The sequence below is a fragment of the Trachinotus anak genome, unplaced genomic scaffold (assembly GCF_046630095.1).
Source record: "Trachinotus anak isolate AG129_WGS33_773 ecotype Australia unplaced genomic scaffold, CSIRO_AGI_Tana_v1 ptg000013l, whole genome shotgun sequence".
Lineage (NCBI taxonomy): Eukaryota > Metazoa > Chordata > Actinopteri > Carangiformes > Carangidae > Trachinotus > Trachinotus anak.
Window position 1 is genome coordinate 4,534,546 of NW_027273864.1, and position 15,803 is coordinate 4,550,348.

The 15,803-nt window shown below is 42.1% G+C and overlaps 1 protein-coding gene across 4 annotated transcripts in view; it reads right to left on the reverse strand.

Moving 5' to 3' along the window:
• The window catches only part of sox13 (SRY-box transcription factor 13), a 44,145-nt gene extending 35,299 nt beyond the window's left edge, over positions 1-8,846 (reverse strand). For 2 of the 4 annotated variants that reach the window (XM_071493251.1, XM_071493249.1), the window contains exon 1: positions 3,759-3,904. In XM_071493251.1, the coding sequence (XP_071349352.1) occupies positions 3,759-3,832 (74 nt within the window). In that variant the 5' untranslated portion in view covers positions 3,833-3,904. Of the gene's footprint in view, positions 1-3,758; positions 3,905-8,532 lie in introns of those variants that run through there. The other 2 variants (XM_071493252.1, XM_071493253.1) reach the window with 2 other exon arrangements.
• Positions 8,847-15,803: the final 6,957 nt, after the last annotated feature.

The following is a 15,803-nucleotide window of genomic DNA, read 5'->3' on the forward strand; positions in this document are numbered from 1 at the left end:
TCGCAGCCCTCAGAGTGCCGTTTTCGGCCGCAGCGGGCAGCTGTTCTCAGCGTACGCTACCTGCTCAGCAACAAACAGCAGACACACACAGTTAAGAGCCCAGCTGGTGGACACAGTGGAGCATTCAGCAGCTGATGACAAATTCAACAGATCTAAACCTGATTTGTTCATGCCTTCTGTAAGTGTTTTCTCATCTGAATCCCCTGCCCCTACCTGTCCTGACCTTGTTTGTTTGCATCTTCCTAAAAATGATACACATAATTGTTAAAAAAAAAAAAAAAAAAAATGATGATGCTTTGGTTAAGGTTTGCTTAGATATAGATTGTGGTTTGAGTTAAAATTTGTGGAGCTTTGTCATCATGGTTACAATCATAACCATGTTTGTCCACCTTGACTTCCTCTCTACACAGGCTTTAGTTCTCTATAATGCCACATGACATTTTTTCTTCGCTTCGTCATAATTACTGAGTCTTAACTTATGTTGTTTTGCTGAAACAACTGAAGCTGTCGTTTTCCTCGGAGACGGACTGCCGGTTCAGTCGGCCCATGCTGCAACACCTTCCTCAATGCAACAAAACCAGTTATTCTTTTAAAGGTCCCATTTGTATAAAGGTAGACGTCCATGTCTTTTTTGATTATAAAGCAGGTCTTGGTTCTATATTAATACTGTGAAAGTATCAAAGCCTCAGAGAAATACACACAGCCTGTATTCAGAAATTGAGCCTTAAAACCAGCCGTCAGGACTTCTGGAACTTTGTGATGTCACAACAAAGGAGTCGCCTGCTCTCAGCCAAGCCCCAAGCCCCGCCCACCTGGACCCACCATCCAACCTTACAGGATGTGTTTTCTCTGACTGTTAATCTGAAATGTGTTATATTTTTATTTGATCACTCAGAAATCAGTCATCCAATCAGAAGAGAGACTCAGATCCTCTCTTCTGATTGACTCACTGACCTGTTGTTACTAGAGCTCCAGAGAGAAGCCTGAGAGAGGCAATGTAAAACTACACTGAGATGGTTTTTGGTTCTTAAAACCACAAATATGACAGGATATCAACACTTCAAAGAAAACACAGCAAAGGTGTAAAATATGGGACCTTTAAAGAAACCAAAGGAAGACAAGCTCTTGTAGAAAACTGTATTTACTGTTGTCTTTGTCCCTGATGTGAGCGGGAACACCTAATGGTTAAAGCGCTCGTGAAGACTCGGCTGATGCTGTGATTGTGACTGTTTGCCTCCCAGCGAACCATCAAAGCATAAGGCTGCTGATTTTCTATCGTTCCTTTATCATGTAGTTTACTTTAACACAGTCCCACACACACTGCTGCTCCACTCCTGCTGCTGTTAACACTTACCAGAGACCAAATGTGGATTACTCCACCTCTGAAAACAGTCCCCAACAAACACCCTATTTCCTCCTGTTTGAGTAAAGCTGCAGAAGCTACACTGACCTGCCTTTTAGCTGAAACTACATATTTGTGAGCTGTTTTTAAAGCCGTTTTAAATTTTATCTTTATTTACCAACTTCTGCTTTTCCGTCAGTGCCTTTCTTATGAAATACTCTTTGAAACAGAGGGGAAACTAAATGTAGTTTTGTAAATTTGAGGAGAAAGTTCACCATTTCTTCACAGCAGGGGTTTTTGTTTTTGGAGGTGACAGGATGATAAAGTGGTTCAACGCCACATGCTGGAATTTATCTGGGCAGGCTCCTCTTCAATTGAGTTAATGACAAAACGAAACAGAACTAAAACATGGAAAGAAATCCTTATCTGCCTGCAGAGAAACAGCAAATAGAGGAAGTGTAGTGACAAAAGTTTAGGCTTTGTAACTGACATTGAGCAGCAGGACAGTGCATGAGCTCAGACAGCCTCAGCGAGACACACCACACATCATTGGCTGTTCATTTTCCTGGTTACTTTACAGATCACTCATTATACCACATCTAGATGTTGAGAGTGGCAGCGAAAAACACTACAGGGACAGAGATAACGTATCGCACTGCACAGGATGTGAGCGTGCATGTTGAGATGGTGATAAAACGCTGAAAAGCTGCTGTTCTGTTCTTCGCTGACAGAGACAAGTTTACAGAGGATGCACTTGTTTTACTTCTCTGATATTAAAAGAGGTATCAAATGCACCATTAAAGATAAGTCACAGTCATAGTGGAAAGAAGTATTTTACACACACACACACACACACACACACACACACACACACACACACACACACGCACAAGCACGCATACCACAAATGTGCAAACAAGCAACCAACTTACACAAAGCTTACACAAGGCATATAATGGCCCACTGTCGCTTTAGATTTCACAGATTTTGAACGGAAATGCAAATGATGCCACTGGACGACTGGGGCGCAAACAAAACGGTCTCTGGTCATTTGCAAATGACCACACACACACACACACACACACACACACACACACACACACACCAAGCAGGTGTCGAGCATCAGTCTTGTGTTTTCAGAGAGAAAATATCAACTTAAGGTATGACATGACAACAGAGAAGCGTTGTTGAGTCATGTAAATGAACCAGGAAACTGGTGTGTTTTCATTTGTGCGCGCCGAGCTCATCCATCAATAGAGTGTTTGTGAATTCTCTCGATCAACGCAGAAATAAACAAATCAGCTGGAAAGAGGATGGAAACCGGCTGATTATACCTTTATCCCCAGACTTTGTGAACAAAAAAACATCTGTTTGTTGGCACTTCTCTGATGCTGATGCAAATCTGCAGGTTAGAGCTGAAAAAGTAGTAAAAGGAGCTGAAACATATCAAAGAGCACAAAGAGGCTCATTGTCACTGTGGTAGTGGAAAATATCCAACTGTCTGTGAGTTTGATACATTTATGTTTTAGTGCTGCTTATTTAATCAATTATTTATGATCATCTTTTACATATGTCCAACACAAGCACTTCTTTTTTCTTTTTTTTTTTCCACTGAAGCTCAACATTTGTCACCATCACAGCAACACAACACCTCTGCCGGCTCTGGAAAGTAACAGGCAGCTTTTACAGTGTTTTAATTGTTGCATTAAACACACATAAACTTGCTTATTCACGTCCCGTGTGCCAAACAATGCCGGGCTGTTGTGTGACAAGCATTATGGGAACAGCGAAACAAAAGCAACCTGTGGTTATGGCCCTTTCACAAAGATCAGAACTTAAAACACACCACATACTTCCCAACAAAAGCTTCCCTCTCAACTCTGTATTTAATGAAACACACCTTAGTCCTGTAGGAGCTTGTATCCTGACGTTGCGTGCTCAACAAACTCACATGCGTCCACACATGTAGAGAAAGTTCAGAAAATTCAAGTTTTTTTTTTTCCTTTCTTTTTTTTTAAGGGATTAAAAACTGTTCAAAAGCGGCGTGAGAAATGCAGGGGCAACGTTCAAGGATGCTTCCGTTCTTTTCTCGCTCAAAACTGATTTACAGCTGTTGATGAATAGCCTGCCACAGCTGAGAGCACTGGCTTCACTCCGCTGCGTTATTAACACGTTATTATGAGCTTATGACCGTGAGTGCACAAACACGGCACAGCTGGCAGAATGTAAATGCACTACACTATGAAAAAAAAAAAAAAAAAAAGCCTTGTTTAATCTTCAGCTTTAGTGAATAGAAACCTGCACATGTGGAAATCACAACAACAATACATCTGCCTCAGAAACACACACAAGAAAATCCTACAACAAACAAGTCTCACTGGTGTTATTGTGGCTGTGTGGGAAGCAGGAGTCTTACCTTGAATGTGTGTGTAGATGCTTACAGGGATGTGTGTGTGCCGTCTCTAGGCGTCTCTGAGAGTGGCTCATCATTAGTACAAGACTTGCAGTTTATCACCCGCCTAGTGTCAGCCCCTGTCTGTCCCCTGTGTGTGTGTGTGTGTGTTTCCTATGAACTTCCTAGTTGTCTTCTTAAAAAAAAGTCCCATGAAGAGTGGTGAGGAGATGTTCAGCTGAAGAGACAGGACTCAAAGAGCGCTTCCACCTTTGTGTTTCCTTCACAAAGAGAAGATCTCTTACAGCTTCTCCTGACACATTTAACATCTACACTTATAATTACTGCTCTTTCTCACCCCGAGAAAAAAAACACACAAAAAAAACTGAAGACGTCTTAACATTTAAAGGATGACCAAGACGTTCTCACATCAGCCAAAAGCACCATTTTCTCAGCACTTCAACCAAAACGCGGTGGATTTAGTCTCTGTGACACTGATCATTGAAGGCCACATGTGTACGGGTCATAACGGCTCAACATGAGGGGAACAGGCTGTTACATAATGCAAAAGAGGGCAATGTGAAGCGCACAAGCTGACTGTGATATCCCGCTCTTATCAGGCAGGTAGTGAAGAATTAACCTGAATAATCTCACTTTATCCACCGTTTATGGCACAGAATAGAACACAAACACATTAACCAGCTATCAAGCCTGAAGAGAAACATGGATTTATAATTGACACCGCCACCTCAACAGCATCTCCAAGCAATAGACCTTCATCGCTCTGAAATACAGCTGCAACTGCAACTGTAAGCAGTTAGGTTTAGTCTCGGTCCAAAATGCAAAGATGATCAGTTTACTCTCATGTAAGATAGAGAAAAGCACAAGATGCTCACATGTGCAGAATTTTTCACATTTACGCCCGTAAAACGATGATGGTTAACTGATGATCAAAACTGTTGCAGATTATTTTCTGCTGATCGATTAACCAACTAGTCACAAAGCAGGAAAGGAGAGACTGCTGGTGTGCAGCACGTCGTCTCCTCAAGAGGATTCCTTCTATTTTCTGCATTTCTTAAAATTTGGACAAAATTTAAAAAAAAAATGTAAAAAGTCAAAGTCACATCACTTGAATTCAAGTTTAAGAAACAGCAACAGATTTCAAGCACCGGAAAACATGTAAGGTTACTGTAAACACATGAAAGTCTTGTGAGCACAGATCTCTGCAGTCGGTCACTGACCCTCTTTTTAATGAGCCTGTGTTCTCACAGGGTCCGACAGATGTTGGTAAGAACGGAGCTGGGCCGGAAAGCTTGGAGCAATGCGCAGAACAACTTCAAGCTGTGACTTTTGATAAATTAAAGGATCTACAAAATAAAACTCCTCAAGATCTTTGCAAATGCATTTGCTTCTGATCCATTGTTTAACTGGATATTATTAAGGCTCTATTGTAGCATTCAACAGTCGTCTTAGTCTGTATTACATCTCCTCTGTAAAAATATTCCCATGCTGCCTTCAGATTCATGTACTGATCTCAATGAAACTTTTTATATGGTTAAATAAAAGGAAAAGGCAGGTAAAAGGATAAAAAAGGTGGAATTCATTATCATATGTTTCAACTCTTCATAGAAATATAGAACACTGCAACTGCATGCAACATCTAAATATATAGATATATTTATCAGTTAGTTTTTTACCTAAAAATGTCAGAAAATAGTAAAAGCTGTCCAGAAAATCTTCAGATTGGAGAAGACAAGACACTGAAATATTTGCAGTGAACGACGGATCAGTTATCAGACTATCAGACTATTGACTAATCTCAGGAAGAATAATCAAACTGATGTTCAAAGCCATGAACTGTTCTCTTCATATGTGTAAAACACAAACATCAGATTTTGTCAGTTTGTTAATTTACCACTCAATCAAAGTCACTAAAGTGATCAGCAACAACATGATCTGATCAGATTATGGTGATCTGCTTCAGACCTGCGCTCACTGACGCTGAAGTCTGACATGTGGACAAAACTGTCGACTGTCAGCGTGTCGATGTGTCACTCGACCAGCTGAGAGTTTTCACCCCTGCTGATTCTTCCACAGGATCCAAACAACCACAGGGTTTTATTTAAAGAGATCACACGGCTTCCCCGAACCCAGCATTGTTCTGTGTGATTGGCTTGGCCTCACACTGCGCTAAAGGAGAGGCTGAGGAGCACACACACACACACACACACACACATGCAGACACACCATTATTCTCTATTGTGGTGTTTCTCTGTGGACTCCTGGTTCAATAGGATTCAGAGAACAATGTCCAGAGGATATAGGAGGTCAGGAGGAGAGAGGGGGAAAAGCTTTGTCTGCTCTGCTGCCCTTATGGAGACGTTGGATGTATAGGACATAGTGCATGTGCATACACATGCACACACACATACACACACATAGTGTTCTCATTGCACACAAATTCAGATGTCTAATGCAAGTATGAAAAACACAATAAAAATAATGCACCACACAGTGTCTGATGCATTCCATGGTTTTCTGAATGTTTTTTTTGTTTTTTTTGTAAACCCATGGTCGGGTTGGTTTGTTATGGTCCCAGTTTGTGCTTCTCAAGTGTTACCATTACATTCCAGGCACACAGTGAAGTGTCCTACCTGCCAATCTTTGAAAAACCCAGACAGTCGTATATCAGCACTACTGCTGCTCTGAAGGTTCTGAAGGAGTCAAAAACTTGATGTTTGTTGCATGAAAAGATGCACAATTTTTATCACCTTGGTTTAGGAAATATTGATGCAGCAAAATCTTTTTTTATTCAGCAGGGTCAGACAGTACATGATGTTAAACAACCTCCTGTGTTCACTGGGTGTTCATTTTTAGGAAAATCTGATGCTTAACACTGTGACTTGGTGTAATGGTAAAACTGTGAGGGCAGAAGCTGGGCTCAAATAAACTAACCCAGGCAAGAGTTCACAAAAAAACTAGATGACATGTCTCTGCATTCCTTCTTATTGTCCCCTTTTCTCTCTTTCTTTCCTAAGCAGCTGTGCTATTATCTCACTAATACATGCCACAGTATTCCAGGATAGACATTAATGGACTCCACCTCACCTGGTGCTGGAGTTTAATATTTAATGAACTTAATGATGATTTCAAACTGTGGATACACAGTTCAACGTGCCCTGTTGTACTCCTGTCAGCCAATCAGAAACCAGTGTCTCCTCTGGCTATGATGTCAGACATGATGGGACTCGACCTGACCGACAGAAGGAGAGAGACAGAGTCACCTTTCCTACATGAACCCATTCACCTGGAAAGACAAAGCTCAGAGAGAGAGAGAGAGAGAAAGAGAAGGGGGGGGGGGGTGAAAGGTGAAAGGTGAAATGCCAAACTACTCCTTTAGATTATTCTCTGTATGTGTGTATGTGTGTGTGTGTGTGTGTGTGTGTGTGTGTATGCTACACACTATACAATGGGGTTGACAGATTCTTTACATCTGCTCTGCTCAGTCCTGTTCACCACTGTGGAGAGTTGTTGCTGGATATAGAGATGCAGTATTACAGTGCTTGAAACAAGTCCAAAGAAAGAAAAAGAAAGAAAGAAAGAAAGAAAGAAAGAAAGAAAGAAAAGGAGCGGTGGCAGCAGTAGGGGGTGTGAAGATGGGAGCAAAGAGCGAATGACGAAAGAAAGGAGACTGTCAGAGAGAAAGGTCAGGGACTCCCCACTGACGACAGCTTTGTATTCAGCCAGCCACTGTAAAAACAAGCACGCACACACACACAAATACACACACACACACACACACACACTTCACTGCTCAGTAGGACCCCCACTGTGGCAGAATGCCCACAAGCTTTTACATAGTTTGTACTGTGCGCTGAGACGACACCTCTGAACTGGTCCCAGACCTGCTGTCTGTCTGGAGTTCACACCGAGGGTATCCTCAAACACAGCCGCACTGCTGATCCACATCACACACACAGGCTCTAACTTCTGCCTTTTCACCTGCTGGGGGCCCCTGAACGCTCATACGGGAGCTTTGGGTGGGACCCCAGACACCACTGACCAACAAAACTCCCATGCTTCATGTACTGTGTGTAGTCAATAACTACTTCTGTGCAGCGTCAGCCCCCCCCCCCCCCCCCCCCCCCCCCCTCCAGCCTTAACACACCTGACTTCATGTTATTCAGGTGCTTCCTTGATGTTATTTCTAGGACAACTTTCATACTGAAAGTGTTGGAGCCTGCACCTATTCTTGGTGAACCTGCTGATATCTCCTCATTTGCATTTGCCAACAGAATTGACATCATCATCATCATCATCATCATCATCATCTGCCCCCACTGGATAACTGTGTAAGCTGCCTGTGCAGTCCAGCGCGGTGCTGCCAGCCTCTGGCTTCTGGCACATTCAGAGGTAAAAAAAAAAAAAGAGGGTGGCGAGATGAAGCTGCTGGTGGAGGACTGAGGAGAGAAGTTGGGTCAAGTCAGAGTAAGGTGGCTGATGCGTTAGGATCATGATGCAGGAAAGTTAAAAACGGAAGTTTGAAATTCTGGGAAGTTGTGTGATTTCAAAACAACGTCCCCTTAAAGCTGCCAGCCTGAGCCCATCCAGTAACACCACATTTCACTGAGTTTGGGAAGTTTTCAAAGCAAATGCTGCAGGACACAGACTCCCAGCGGCTCCTAAGTTGTGCAGAGGTTCTTTACACCCAGAGGCTCCGTCAGTGACAGAGCACAGTTTTAACGTGAAGTGCGTTTCAAGCGTGATGACACTGAAGTGAAATCTCGCCTCCACTCACCAGTCCCCGGGCGCCCTGAGCTCTCCACGAGTGAAAACTTCCGTCCTCCCCCTCTTCCTCTCCCGCTTTAATTGCTCACCGCATGCAAAGCGCGGTGGTTGGGACAGGGGCTGCTCGCCGCGCGGGTCCGTCAGCGCGGAGACAGCGGCTGCTGGAGGAGATGACGGCAGGGAGAGAGAGAGAGAGAGAGAGAGAGAGAGACACTGCTGCGGTGTGTGAGTGCTGTGGAGACAGAGAGCGGAACTCCGCTCTCACTTACTCACTCCCGGTGACTTTCTGTCTGCTGCTCCGGGTTTCCAACAGTCACCGTCCGCAGCGCCCTGCCGCTCACCTCCCACTTAAAGGGAGAGGGACTGATTTCCAGGTGGTGGCGGTGGGGCCAGAGAGAGAGAGAGAGAGAGAGAGAGGGAGAGAGAGGATGAAGGAGGGGAGAGAGAGTCGATTATCTGTGACTCGCTCCCTCCTCGTATTTACACACAAACTGACCAGTCTATTGATGAATATATTAATGGGTTAGTTTGCATCAGTTCGCAGCTTCGTCTTTTCCATTACATCAATATCCAACCCAGAAATGCCACAGTCACAAGTTCCCAAGGTGAAGTCGTCAAATGTCTTAGGGACTGTTCACAAATTATTACAGGGAGGCGGAGAGGTGGTCATAAGAAGGGTTTTGTAATTTTTTCTTTCCCTGTACTTGGATTTTAGCTCAGCCGTCCCTTGTAGTTGCATCATAAAGATGGTTTTCTTATGTGTCGTGGGCTTTTCTCCCCATAATAATCAATTAAATAGCTAATATAGCCTATTGTGTCAATCAAAACACAGTACAATCAATGAAGTTAATTGTCAGCAGTAGTTTTTTTCTCCATCATAACAGAAATCAGAATTGTAGTAAAGTTAAAGTTAAGTCCGTATATAATGCAGGTTCAGTATTACACACAGTTGTTCTACTAACTAGTGTAATGACATGAAACATGGAAAGTTACCCATATCACCAGTTCTGCACAAATGTCTTCACTCCACATGTGATTTAAACTCACACACTTAATTGCTCATTCTTCCACAGTTAACTGAACTGTAATCAAGACACTTAAAGCATCATTTACATATTTATATAAATTAAAATAAAGACTACCTGACTAATGCCTAACTATAATAATGTATAATGTATAACTAATACCTGACTATGATTCATAATGTTTTATTAATAAATTTATTTAAATTTTTTTTTAATATAATAAAAAAGAAAGCCAGGAAGAACAAAGCTCAGATGGCTGTAATATTTGGTTAGTATGATGCATAATTTGTCATTATTACCTTTTATTCTTTATGTTTGTCCTCTTTTAGCTATTTATTATTACAGGAGTTATATCATTTGGAAACTGTTGTATTATTTTAAGATATTAGGAGCAGGGTGCAGTTTTTTAAGTTGTAGATGTAAGATGTAGTCCAAAGAAAATATTAAAGTTGGGAAGTTCACCCCCCCCCCCCCCCAGCACGGAAATATCTGCCACCACCCCAGTACTACAGAGATACGAAGACTTTCATTTGATAAACTCAACAGCAGTGTGTCATTATGTTCCATAATCACCAAACATTAAATTATTTTGTCACCTCTGTTTTCTTAACATAAACATATCTAACAAAAGTTTTATTCAGGGTCTTTTTTTTTTACTCCCCAAACATTTACATTTCTTATAAATTTAGGAAAAGAAATTATCTTATGTATATATTCTGTTTCATTTATGTAAGTATGTATTTATTTATTTATTTTACAGCTGCACTATTACATCAAAAAATAAACTATTCATATATTTTAATAACTATTAATTTCAAACAATAGCATGTTTGGAGCAGTGGCAGAGCATTTGTCAAATAAAGTTATAAACAGCTGTTTCTAAACCTCAGCCAGTGCGATGGGAGTTTCTGTGCATTTTCTGTCCACGCAGTTGTTTGCCAAAGTAATACAAAACATTTGATAGTGTTCTTCTCCTTGAGGAGTTTTCTTTCTTCTGATAGAACAGGCAGACGTGTGAAAACTTTGCAGAGGCTGTTAGCCCAGCAGTGCTAATGTTAGCGCGCTAACATTCTTATACTGACGATGCTGTTGTTAAGCAGCTATAATGTTTACCATGTTCATCATCTCAGTTTTGCATGCTAACATTTGCTAATTAGCACTAAACACAAAATGCAGCTGAGGCTGACGTGACTGTCACTGGTTTGCAGGTGTTTGGTTATAAACCAAAGTACTGGACAAATTAAAAGTTTGACCTGATGATGGGGCCGGAGGAAACATTAAGGGATCACCAATGTGATTCCTGTCCATCCTCAGGTGAACATGAATGTGTGTACCAAATGCCATGCACAATCCATCTGATTGTTGCTGAAACATTTCACATTAACACAAATGTGAATCTCAAGGAGGCAGTAGATGGAAAGTCTTTAGGACTCATCCCCCTGGGGACCATCAATGTCTGTACAAATTGTACAACCTTTTTTCCCACTTTAAAACACATCAGTGTGCATCAGTGTTTCTACTAAAACGGGAACAAGTCTAACAGGTACTGCATCTATCCATTTAATGGTTAAAGTGAATGGGAGACTGAGCGGATATTTGCAGGATGTGAGCGTAATATGACTGTACCAGTGCACCTACCAGTGCACCATGAGGTCACTACTGAAGACGCACTGCTTCACAGGAAGCTTCTGTTTCTGTATGCTTCTTTCATGGGATCTTTAAATCTCTTCTTCTTCCTGCTCATTGTATTTACCACAACATGGTAAACACAGTGTTACTGCAGCTCTCCTGAGGTTGAATTGATGGACCAGTTACTCTGTTTGGTTCTGTCTCCTCTGACTCTCTAATCACTTGTGTTTCAGTATATTGGATCACACCGTAGCTGTCATGGATGTCTTTCTGTCTCTGCTGTCAAAGGACTTGATTTGTAGAGCACTGTTTCATCAAAGTTTGATCCACTGTTCCTCAGATTTCTCTCTTGTAAGAAAACACTCATCTGACAAAAAGATAAAAATACAGTATATCAATAACATCACCTTGTTGCTAAACACTTTCTTAACAGTGATGCAATGTGCTCAGCAGTGGGAACGTTGGTTGAGTGATTTATTATTTTTTTTTCTCAAATTATATTTTGGCCATTTTCCGGCTTTATCAAGATAAGGACAGTCAGGGACGATAGGAAAGGTAGGGAGAAGAAAGAGGGGAGGACATGCAGCAAAGGGCCTGAGGCGGATTCAAACCCTGACCGCTGCAGTTAGGACTTAACCTAAATGGTACGCATCCTACCAGGTAACCCGACTGGTACCCTCTGATATGACCCATAGAAATAGCACCCCTTGGTTGTCATGTTTACAATATAACTGTACGGAGAGCGGCACACCTACCATTGTTACCATGGCTACTATAATAACAGTGGTTATGTTTAGGTGCTAAAACTACCAGTTAGGTTTAGGAAAAGATGGTGATTTGGGTTAAAATAAGTACTTCCTCAACATTAGACAATCTTTGTTGTCATGGTTACAATAATAACAAAGTGGTTAACTTTGTTGAACGTTCATGGATAATCGAAACAACATAAACTGCTACTTTCACATGGGAATCGAACACCGCTCTCCTGAGTCATATTCATCCATCCACGCTCTATAAACTACATCACCAGACTTTTCCCTTTGCTCCTGTCATAATTACTACGACCACTAGATGTTGTCTAACAACAAAACGTAACTATGGGTCATAATAACCTGCTGCACAGACGACTGTTTTTTTTTATAGGAGGACAGACTCAATTAGAAACAGATAAAACTGTAACTAAATGATGCATCTGCTTCAATGTGGACAACCTATACAGCAGCCTTGTCCTGTCTGCATCTGTGTGAATAACAATCACAGTGAAAAAGGCAAAGAAAAGGCAAAGGCAAAAGGCAAAGAACAACAACAAGCGGACACAATGTCACAGAAATGTGACTGAAGAAGTGAAGACCTTATATCAAGAAAGAAAGAAAGAAAGAAAGAAAGAATCGGCGAGGTCATGGGAGTGTAGACGGCGAGATAAAAGGAGGCGCGGCTCTATGGGGACAGGGAGAGATAGAGAAAGAAAGAGGGGGACAAAGAGAGGAGGAGAGAGAATGAAAGAGAGGGAGAGAATGAGGTAGAGAGAGGTTGGCTGTGCATTGGGGGAGATGATGTGCCATTTCTAATCCCTCCTGTTCGTGGCTTTGTGCCGTGGCCCAGCAGGAAGTGGGAGCTGGGCAGACAACAATTAACAAAAGAGCTGTGAAGAATACAATTAGCCATCAATGGCCAACCACGGGCCTTTGTGCCTGTCACCATGGAGACGGCACAACACCACTATACCGAGATTACAAAACCCTTTTCTACACTTCTCCTTTTTTTTCTCTCTCCATCTACCCTTTTCTCTTTTACCCTTTCACTTTTATTCCACTTTTCTCTTCTCTCCCACTTTCAAATTAACGCTTTCCTTTTTCTCCTCAGTCCATCTCTTCAGTCTTTTTCTCTCTGACACAGTAAACAGGCTCATATGTGCTGCTATACATGTGGTGGCTGTGGGGACATACTGTCTCTGTGTGGTGATGTTCAGGCTTCTGAGGGATGATAAACAATCTGGAGATGCAAGTGCTAGAAGCATCTTACTGCAACCTCTCTGACTTTATTTTGAACATAGGAGTGCCACAGGAATTAATCCTGTAATCTGGAAATTAGTTAGCATTTTAGCACTTCCAGTTCCCTCGTTCTGTCTTTGTCTGGGTTTCTTGAATGGGCTTTTGCTTCAATGGCTGAAATAAGGTCTGTGTTTAACAAAAGCTCAAGACATTTTCACAATTTATTCTGCATCATAAAATACACCAGTAAATACCCCAATCATGATTTCTTTAAGCTTTTACATTTCTTAAAAAAGGCAGTTGGTAACAAGTGGTTAAATGAGACCACAGAGGCTGTCAGGGATGTTAAACATCATCACGGCAAACACAAGAATGATCTACTCACCAGTTCACCTTTACAGCCTCGTTGTGTTTACACTCGTGCTTTTGCAAACTATTACTGACTTTGTAAGAGGGAAGGCTTTTGTAGAAGAGGTAGATGCTCAAACGACAAGCTGGAAGTTTATCGTGGTGCTGCTGAAGTCATGTGACCGTAGTGTAGTTCATTTATAGCCTAACATTAGCTTCTGGTGTATTTAGGCTTCAAATATCAAAAACTGGTGTTCATTTCTGAAGACGATCCCTCTGAACAAAATGTGTATCATAAAGTATCACAAACTTTTGTTTGTCACAGATCATATTTTCTGCAGGAATCCAAAAGCTCATGTAAAAATCTCACTGGCTTTTTGTTGAGGGAACCAGGGTGACGCTAACATCTGGGTTAGCCCACAAAAAATATGTCATCCCCGCAGCACTCTATGCTAGCCGCTCCGTTTTTTTTTTGTTTAGTTTTTTTTTTGTTCTTTTTTTATTCTCCCCTGTGGTTGCTCACTGCAGAGCCAAGAAATCGGACATTAAGAAATTATTTCATTCTTTTTAAACTAAGTAAGTTTTGGCCGTACACCTGTCTGAGCTGCTGTGCTGCAGTAACCCTAACCCTAACCTCTCACTGAGCAGCTGCCAGACAGTGTCCACCAATCCCCTACATGTGAGGCGTTTACGGAACATTGGTAAAGTGCACCATCTATGGAATGCCTGCATGTGAGGCATTTAAGGGATATCTGTAAACTGCAGCTAGAGAAAAAAAACCTTAGAGGGTTACACTCTCCCCCTCTCATCTGAGTCTCCACATGCACATCAGTCGCACACCAAACCATCCACCACCACAAATAAATTCTCAAACTGTGGGAAACACTGCCAACATTGGAGTACACTAAAAAAAAAGCACAACTTTTCCAGGATTGTGATGGGACAGGAGGGAAAATCCAATCCAGTGTCACCCTCCAGTCTCCACGTCAAAAGAGGGTGACACTATGTCGCCCATTTTGGGCAGCAGAGATGCAAACAGTCTATGTGGCTAAGTGCAAATGACTTAAATCTTTTTCTCCATTTTATGAGACACATGAAATGAACAGTGTAGACGAGGCCTTCGAGTCCAGGCAGATTTCACCTGATCGACACGCTCACTGCCGCTGGACAATTCAAGAGGATGATCTCAAATCACCTCACCTCCCCTCCGTTCTGACTCAGACTCACTTCAGATGAGGGAAACCTCAATGATCTTCGAGGCTTAAATAAATGAGACAAAAAAATATATAATACTAGTCAAAAATGGAAGCAAAGAGGGAGCGCAAGGCTGTGAGATGAAGGGATGTGAGAGAAAGATGGCACACATCATGAACTTGACATGTGATGACATCACTGTATTCATGCCAAAGTTAGATTAGTCACACAGAGCTTATAACTAATGGTACTAAACAGGACTATAATTTTATTTTCCTGGCTGCAGATGTGAACTGATGTATGAGGAGTTTTGAAACCTCAACACAGTTTTTTTTGGTCTTGTTTCTGTCATCTGTCTTCAAAAGCGAGCCTTTTGTCTCCAACAATGCATCTGAACAATGGGAACAAACTGTGGTGTGTCAAAAAGTGGAAGCGGAGGGAGTAGGAAGTGAAGCTGTGAGACACAGGGCTGCACTGGAGGAGGCCTTCAAAGAAAAGATCAAATTAAATCAGGGCAGCAACAAACCACAGGCAAGATATGTAGCAGTAATTGTCTTAAATTCTCCCATCATCAGCGTTCTAAACCTGTTCGGCAGGTTCAAACCCACGACCTTCTAACTGAGACATGTGCCATACCCTGCTACACAAGCTCAATGGCATGTTGCAGAGAGGGCGAGCACCTGTGCTGGGCCCTTACACAGCTTATTATAGGCTGTGTGGAGACGAGCGGCTGACATCAGACATGTACGTGTCACTTCTGATCTTAATTTTAAACTGAGAAACACCTTTTTTTTTTAAAATAAAAAACAATGATCAGGGAAAGAGCCGACAGTCTGGCACAACACTTGGCAGCCCAATCGACAGAGCGGCGGGGGCCCTGTAAGGGGGGGGGGGGGGGGGGGGTTGGGGGGGTTGGTGGAATCAACGAAAATACAAACAGGCCACAGTGTCCCCGCTGGTGTTGTTTGCTGCACAAGAGATGAGAAGCCCTTGGCAGTGGCGAGGGCTTCTTAAATTAATTATTAAATGATACCATATATAAGGTTCTCAGCTGCAAAGACCTTAATTGCCAGGTACTTTGTGCCAAATGAATA